At 52.7% G+C, this 8,335-nt stretch overlaps 1 protein-coding gene across 1 annotated transcript; it reads left to right on the top strand.

The window, feature by feature from the left end:
- The first annotated feature begins 1,471 nt into the window (after positions 1-1,471).
- TTC24 (tetratricopeptide repeat domain 24) lies at positions 1,472-6,970 on the top strand. Its single transcript, XM_010356415.2, is given in 11 exon segments — positions 1,472-2,177; positions 2,338-2,541; positions 3,150-3,278; positions 3,444-3,556; positions 3,881-3,972; positions 4,877-4,999; positions 5,150-5,256; positions 5,739-5,792; positions 5,795-5,851; positions 5,973-6,069; positions 6,492-6,970. Coding segments are annotated over 11 exon segments (1,764 nt in total). The 3' UTR covers positions 6,574-6,970.
- Positions 6,971-8,335: the final 1,365 nt, after the last annotated feature.

Here is an 8,335-nt window from a genome sequence, read left to right as displayed (position 1 = left end):
TCTGCCTGCCCCTCCTAAAAAAGGGGGAAAAAGAATAAAATGGGAGGGGTCAAGAGCCCAGGGCCTGCGTCTTTTCCACTCTTTTTCCCATCTCCTGGGAGGAGAGTTCATGAAAAGCCTTTGCCCTTCCAGGGGAAAGATAACTAACAGGATATACAAGCTGATGAGATGCTTGTATTCAGGTTTAAGGAGGCTCTGGAGACCAGAGCAGGAGGCTGGGGGCCTGGAACCAGCCAGCAGACAGAAAGCAGAAGAAATGGAGAGAGAGAGCTTCCTCTTGAGCTAGGGAAGGGGCAGTAAATGGATGTTCCATCCCACACCACACTCCTTTTCTGAGAATCCTGCGCTCCTGGAGGTTGGCTCCTTGCCAATTCAGGAGCCTCCTCAGTGCCTAGTGTGGCTCCTAGCACATAGCAGGGACTTACTGAGTGCTTGTTGAGCTGACCTAAACTACATCTTGAGATTAGATAGCAGGAGTACCCAGATGATGAGTGGGTGAGTATTAGTAGAGGCACAGTGTGAAGGAGGTCATAGAGGAGAGGCCCTGCATATGCGGTTCCTTCATCTATTTATTTGCAGCTTTTTTTTTTTTTTTTTTTTTTTTGAGATGGAGTCTCGCTCTGTCACCCAGACTGGAGTGCAATGGCATGATCTCAGCTCACTGCAACCTCCACCTCCCAAGTTCAAGCAGTTCTCCTGCCTCAGCCTCCTGGGCAGCTGGGATTACAGGTGTGCACCACCACGCCTGGCTAATTTTTGTAATTTTAGTAGAGACAGCATTTTGCCATGTTGGCCAGGCTGGTCTCTATCTCTTGACCTCGTGATCTGCCCACCTCAGCCTCCCAAAGTGCTGGGATTACAGGTGTGAGCCACTGCACCTGGCCTATTTGTTCATTCCAAAAACATTTGTATGGTGGTAACATATATATAACATACAATTTACCATTTTAATCATTTTAAAATGTGCAGTTCAGTAGCCTTAAGTACACTCACATTATTGTGCAATCAACACCACCATCCATCTCCAGAACTTGTTCATCTCTTTCCAAAAACATTTATTGTGAATCTACTATGTGCCAGACCCTGCAAGTTGCTCCAAATCTAGCAGCGGGGGGAAGACAAGAAAGTCATCAACTCTGACCCAGTGTGATAAATGTTATAAAAGACATAGGCATCAGGTGCTATGGGACCACAGGAGTACCCAGTTCGTTGAGAAGAAGGTGTGCTCTGAAGCAAGCTGTTACTTGACTTGAGTCTTGAAGGAGGACTAAGAATTAGTCAGGACGTTAGAGTGAGAGTGGATATGGTACCCAGTGGGACAGAAGAAACAAAGTGAGAGGTCAGAGAGCAATCCTTGAAACCCTGAGGGTCATGCTAGGGCAGGGGTAGAGCTGAATTTCTCAAAGGGGGTCCTGCTCCAGAGGAAGCCAAGGCTGACATACAGATCCCTCTGTTCCCCTCTGTCAGCTCTATGTCTTCCCCCAACCCTGAGGATGTGCCCCAGAGGCCAGAGCCTGAGCCTTCAAGCTCCAATAAGACAAAGAAGAAAAGAAAGTGGCTGTGGCAAGAAGCGAGCATCCAAGCCCTCACCAGGGCTGGCCACGGGGCCCTTCAGGCTGGCCGGAACCATGAAGCCTTGAACAACTTCCAGAGGGCCTTCCTTCTGGCCTCCAAGACCCCACAAACTGGGGACACCCCAGTGCTCCGGGCCTGTGCCTTCAACCTGGGGGCTGCCTATGTGGAGACTGGGGACCCAGCCAGAGGCCTTGAGCTGCTCCTGCGAGCCCACCCTGAAGAGAAGGCACAGGGCAGGCGTCATGGAGACCAGTGTTTCAATGTGGCTTTGGCCTACCATGCCCTTGGCGAGCTGCCTCAAGCTTTGGCCTGGTATCACAGGGCCCTGGGCCACTACCAGCCACAGGGTGACCAGGGAGAAGCCTGGGCAAAAATGGGAGCCTGCTACCAGGCTCTGGGACAGCCTGAGCTAGCAGCCCACTGCCTGCAGGAAGCAAGCCGGGCCTATGTCCAAGAGAGGCAGCTGCAGGCCGCAGCCCTGGCATTGGGGGCTGCGGCAGGATGTATGCTGAAGAGTGGGGGGCATCGGGTAGGGGAAGTTGTGCAGGTGCTGGAGAAAAGCCGGAGGCTTGCCGAGAGGAGCACTGAGAGGGGACTGCTGGGTAAGATCTTCGGGCAGGGAAGGTATGGGATCTGGGGAGACACAAAGCCTGGTGCTATTCAGAGGGCTGGGTTTGGGGAACACTGGAGGAGTGGATAGGGGCTGTACCAGCCTTATTTATACCTGGTCCGGCTACCAGTGACCCTGGCTATGCCCTCTAGGGCACCTCTATAATGACCTAGGCCTGGGCTACTCCCAGCTCCGGCTGTTTCCGCTGGCTGTGGAGGCCTTCCTGCAGGCCCTTCCTCTGTGCTGGGTGCCAGGAGAGCAGGCCACAGTGCTAAGAAACCTCGGGATGGCCCACAACGCCCTTGGCAACTATCAGGAAGCTCAGGAGTTTCACCAGAAGGCTGCTGACCTGCACGGTGGGTGCCCGGGGCCGGGGAATGGGACTGGGACTAAGACACTAAGAAGGGTTTCCAAAAGGGGCCCCAAGGCTTAAGGGTGGATGGCCCTTTGGGACCACTTATGGAGCCTGAAAACCCATAACCAGTCGGGGAGAGCTGGAAGTGCAGGAGATGGGACAGTCAGACAGGACAGAGGGTTGTGGGCCCAGAGGCCGAGACCTCAGGGTTGGGAAGGCAGCAGTGGGCAGGGGGAAGGGTACTGGCTGGGAGAGGAGGCCTGAAGTGGAATCCAGCCCCTCTGCTGACTGTTTGTGTGACATTCAGGAATCACTTTCACTTTCCGAGCTTCAGTTTTCGCATTTATAAAAACAGGGCCATTAACACCTGCCTTGCCTGCATCACAAGGTTGTTGCCTGACTCAAACTAGCCAGGTGGAGGCACTCACACCAGAACTCAGGATGGGTCCAGGCTGGGAGTGGAGGGTTCAGGCCTCTCGGATGCATCTGGAGTGTGCTGGGGCTGGGCACCAGGCCTCCTGGGAGCTCTGTCTTGGTTGCTGGAGGGTGGAGTCCTAATGTCCCAGCAGCCAGAGTCCCCTCTGAGGATGGGGTGGGCTCTGTCCTCAGGCTCTGTGGGGCAGCGGTGGGAGCAGGGCCGGAGCTTTGGCAGCCTGGCCTTTGCATTGAGCCAGCTGGGGGACCACAAGGCTGCCAGAGACAACTACCTGCATGCCCTGCAGGCTGCCCGTGACTCTGGTAAGCGTGAGGGGGTTGGGATGTGACTGGGCCAGCGGGGAGGTTGAGGGTCCTAGGAGCTGGTGGGGAGGCAGATGGGGGGAACTGAGGGTAGGGAGTGCCTCTGAAGGGGCGGGTCAGTGGGGTAGGGAGCCATGAAAGGACCTTCCAGGCTGTCTTTCTCAGGGGACATGAAGGGACAGTGGCAGGCCTGTGAGGGTCTAGGGGCTGCTGCAGCCAGGCTGGGGCAGTATGACCAGGCCTTGAAGTACTATAAGGAAGCACTGGCCCAGTGTCAGGTGAGACCCTGTATCCCAGAATCCACCTCTCCCCTGCTATCCCTCTTCTGGCTGACATTCCTGCCTTCACTCCTTGCCTTCACCCACAGCATCGGACACACTGTGTGCTAGGTGTTGGGATACTATTGTGAGGAAGAGTCCATCACTGTCCGCAATTCTGGGCAGGTGGTGGCAGGACCCTGGGAAAGGCATGGGGATGGGGTAGAAGAGAGGGGGAAACAAAGTCCTGCTCCCTCCTCCCTTTCCTGCTTCCTTCTTCCCCAACCCCCAGAGGATCACAAAGTCCAGGCATTCCCCATTAACCTATTATCACCCTCTTCCCAGAAGGAGCCAGATTCTGTGCGAGAACGGCTGGTGGCCAAGCTGGCAGACACCGTGAGGACGCACTTGGCCCAGGTGGGGCTGGTCACACCCTGGTGAGATGACACCTGAGACAAGGAGATGGGGGTGGAGAGAGGTTACCCAGAGAAGGGGTTGGTGGTAAGCAGAGCCCATGTTCCCTGGGATGCGGCGCGCTTGGCCGCTCATCTGTGTTCATCCGCCTTGAGCCTGCGCATGAGATACATCACTTTCCAGGGGTGGGAGGTGGGTGGGGGACTGCGGCATGTCTCCAACACAAGGGCTGATATGTAGGTGATTAAAAATAAATTTAAAAGAATCGGTAGACCATGTGTGCAAGGAGATAGAAAGTTTCAAGTCCTTGGCTGCAGTTCCCTAAATGGCCACAGGATGGCGATGTGCTCCAAGGAAGTCCCTCTCTGCCGTCTTTAAGTCTCTGGAGTTCATTTCTCTGTGGGTCTCCACCGTGTTACTCCTTCCCTGTCTCTGCTTTAACTTGTTTCTATCTCCGGGTCTCTTTGTACGATTCGTTGACTCTCCAACCGCCTCCTCCTTCACATTTTCAGACAACCCCAGAAAACCTCTTACCACTCCAGGAATTGAAATTATATTTTAATATTTATATGTATGTAATAGATTTTATGCTCCTGCATTTTAAAGATCACATTTAAAGACACCATATTTAAAATCTGCAAGAAAAATTAAATTGCCTGGTACAGGCAGAGGATTGGATTGAGGGGTCAGAATACCTGGGTCCCAGCCAATGTCTGCCACCTACTTTCTGTGACTTTACCATATCAGGCCCCAGAAGGGATGGGGTGGCCATTAGACGCTGGCCAGGTCTGCTAGTCCCTAAATCTGAATTCAAGCTTGAGAGTTACTAGCAGGGACCTTAACAGAACAAAGAACCTCACCCCAGAATTGTATTCTCTGAGACCCTGGCACACACATAGCTGGGATGGCCGTTTTTCTCAGACCTAGTCCCTCTACTCCGCTTCATTCCCAGACCTCGGCTCCGGGAAGACTCCAGGCTCCAGGTGGGGCCAGCCAGGTGGAGGGGACCCCAGCAAAGGCAGGAAGCAGTGCAGCAGGTGCTCAGCACAGGTGAGGGTGGGAACGGTGGGGCAGGGATGTATGCAGCCTCTGCAGGGTGTTGGGGGCTGTCACAGTGGGGTAGGACCCCATGCATACCCCCAGGGAGGAGGGGACTGGTGTTGCTCTGCCAAGCTGTGCCCTGGTTCCTTGCCCCTACAGATCTTCCAGTGGGTGGGAAGATGAAGAGTTTGAGGAGGGCCACCAGGAGAAAAAAGAGGAGAGGTCGGCAAATGTTCCCATGAGGGCTGGGCCAGGGAAACTGGAGCGTGAGTTGATGTAGAGTATTCCTGGTGGTGCCTCTCCCCACTGCAAATGTGGCACTCCCACCCCCACCTGCCTGCCTCCACTTCTTACACCCATCCTGCCATCCCGCCTTCTTCTTGTCATTTCTCTGAGGCCTGGCACAACTTCGCACCACCCCTGACCCTGACTGTCCCAGTTCACAACTCCCCAACAGCCCTCCCCTGATTTTTGCTTGTCTCTCAAGGCCCTGGACCATTTTCCCTGAACCCTTTCTAGAACTGCCTCTTTCTTCCTGCTCTCATGGCTTTCCTAACTTCTAGAACTTTGGATCTTGGACCCCAGGGTTTTGTTGAAAGCCTACTTTGTGCCCAACACAGCACTGGGCACTGTTCGTAATCCCCAGCTCACTACTCAATAGCCTCTCCCACAAAGACTTGCAACTCGGGGAGCAGAGTTCCTTGCTACTTATTGAGCTGACCTGAATTTACCGATGTCTCCTTTTCAGTGTGTTTCCTTCCAGGCACAGTGAATCATTCCCACCATCTAGCTTCTAGTTGCCCATGTTTACCAAGTACATGCCCTGCAGTGGGATAGTCCTCGGCAAAGCCTCCAAGTATAGTGAGCAGTGCATCCCCTGACACCGCCCCAACTCCTGGTTCTTCTCCAGAGCTTTTTTCTACCATGATAGTTCTTGGTGCAGAGAGGCATGTGATGAATGTGTCTGTCCTTCTCCATCTAGGTCCAGGACCCAGGGCCCATTTTCCATTTGTAGGTCGAGGCCCTCCCAGAGCGGAGTACCCTAGCATCCTGGTACCCAATGGCCCTCAAGTCAATAGGTGGGTCCTTGGGGGAGAGCAGGAGGCCTGGAGAATAGCAAAGAAAGTAGAATATGTGGCTTGGGATGATATTAATGGAACACGACTGCTGTTGAAGTTAGGGGATGCTGGGTTCTCATGCTTGGGATATAGGGCCCCGAGCTCCCCTTTGTCTTTGCCCTTTAGCAATGTGAACAACCCTCACCCAGCTCTGGAAGCCCGGGGTATGCCCTGCTTCCTGAATGGCCTGATGGTAGGCCTCAGTGAAAGACAGGGTGCTGCAGGATGGGGGGATATGAAGCTTAAGCCAACTCCCTCCTTCTCTGGAGCCCACCAGCAGAGGTAAGGGCCAAATAGGGCAAAGGAAGCTGAAGCCAGGGCAGGCTGCCTCCTGCTGTCTCCCCAGTCACCCCCACTGGCAAGCCCCTCCCTGCCTTTTTCAGGTCATCCAAGTGGCCCAGGGAAAGCCTCAGCAGGAGCTGCCAGAGGAGACCCATGGAGTCAGGCATCTGCACTATCGTGTGACCTCCCCCTGCCGGCCGCAGCCCTCATCTCTGAAGCACCTGCCCAACACGCACATGCTAGGGGGTCCTGGGGACCAAGCCTCTTCCCAGTTGCTCAGCTCTGCAGGGATGCGGAACACAATGCAGCTAGTGGACTCCTGAGGAGGCTGGGCAAGGGCTTTTTGCAGGCTTGGCCCTGAGAGGTTCTGTTTGTTCTTCCTTGGGATTTTTGGACTCAGTAGGTAAAATAAAAAAGGAAAATGGATGGCAAATTCCCTTTGTCTTTCTGGATCCAAATCTTATGATTGCTAGGGGCCTGGGAGTTCTAAAAACTGACTTCGTGGTCAAGTAGCTTTGGAGTCACTGACTGTCTCCAGACCTCCATTTTTGCCTATGGGAAATGAGGATATAATACTACAGAAGAGGCATCTTACCCAACCGATGCACCCTACTTCCTCTGTGAAACATAGGGGATGCTGGGCGCAGGCCTAGGCTGTAGCCTGTAGCCTGTAGGACAGCTCCTGCCAGCAGCCACAGGGACAATGATGTGCTGTAACATTTCCCTAAGTACTTGGCTCATGCCCCACCCTATTCTAGGTGCTTCACAAGTGTATTCTCCTCTGATCCTCACAACAAATATATGAGGTGCTATCATCATCCCCTTTAACAAATAAGGAAAATAAGGCACAAAGCTTCAATCGTCTGAATTCCCAGATCACATAACTAGTATGTAGAGAAGCTGGGAATCAAACCCAGGCAGTGAGCACTTTCTAGAATGCTGTGCAATTCCACTTCCCCAGCTAAGCCCTTGCTTACCCAGAGGCAGTTGTGATTTAATACCAAGTGTGTTTATGCCCATTGTATGTGTTACTGTAATTCATAATTTAATTAAATACTATATACATTGATGAACAGGCCAGGTGAAATGGCTCATCCCTGTAATCCTAGCACTTTGCGAGGCCAAGGTGGGAGGACTGCCTGAGCCCAGGAGTTTGAGACCACCGTGGGCAACATAGTGAGACCCCATGTCGATGTAAAAGAAAATTTATCTTTAAAAAAAAATAAATTGATGAACTGAGAGTGGGAAAACTAATCATTGTTTCTATGAAAACTAAGTTGGGTCCGGGCGCAGTGGCTCAAGCCTGTAATCCCAGCACTTTGGGAGGCCGAGACGGGCGGATCACGAGGTCAGGAGATAGAGACTATCCTGGCTAACACGGTGAAACCCCATCTCTACTAAAAAATACAAAAAACTAGCCGGGCAAGGTGGCAGCACCTGTGGTCCCAGCTACTCGGGAGGCTGAGGCAGGAGAATGGCGTAAACCCGGGAGACGGAGCTTGCAGTGAGCTGAGATCTGGCCACTGCACTCCAGCCTGGGCGACAGAGTGAGACTCCATCTCAAAAAAAAAAAAAAAAAACTAAGTTGGAGCCTTAGAAGACTCGACTAAAGTAAGTTACTTTTTCTGTATTATTATTATTCTTTATAATAATATATTTTTCCTCCAGTGATGGAGGAAAAAGTGAGTTTATTTATTTATTGAGACAGGGTCTTGCTCTGTTGCTCAGGCTGTAGTGCAGTGGCACGATCACATCTTACTGTAGCCTCAAACCCCTGGGCTCAAGCGACCTTCCCACCTCAGCCTCCCACTAGGACTACAGGTGCACCACCATGCCAGGCTAATTAAAAAATATATATAGAGAGAGAGACAGGGTCTCACTATGTTGCCCAGGCTGGTCTCAAACTCCTGGGCTCAAGCCATCTTCCTACCTTGGCTTTTTAATC

This window comes from Rhinopithecus roxellana, chromosome 8, assembly GCF_007565055.1.
Source record: "Rhinopithecus roxellana isolate Shanxi Qingling chromosome 8, ASM756505v1, whole genome shotgun sequence".
Taxonomy (NCBI): Eukaryota; Metazoa; Chordata; class Mammalia; order Primates; family Cercopithecidae; genus Rhinopithecus; species Rhinopithecus roxellana.
The sequence above is the reverse complement of the archived record's forward strand: the minus strand, read 5'-3'. Positions and strand labels throughout refer to the sequence as shown.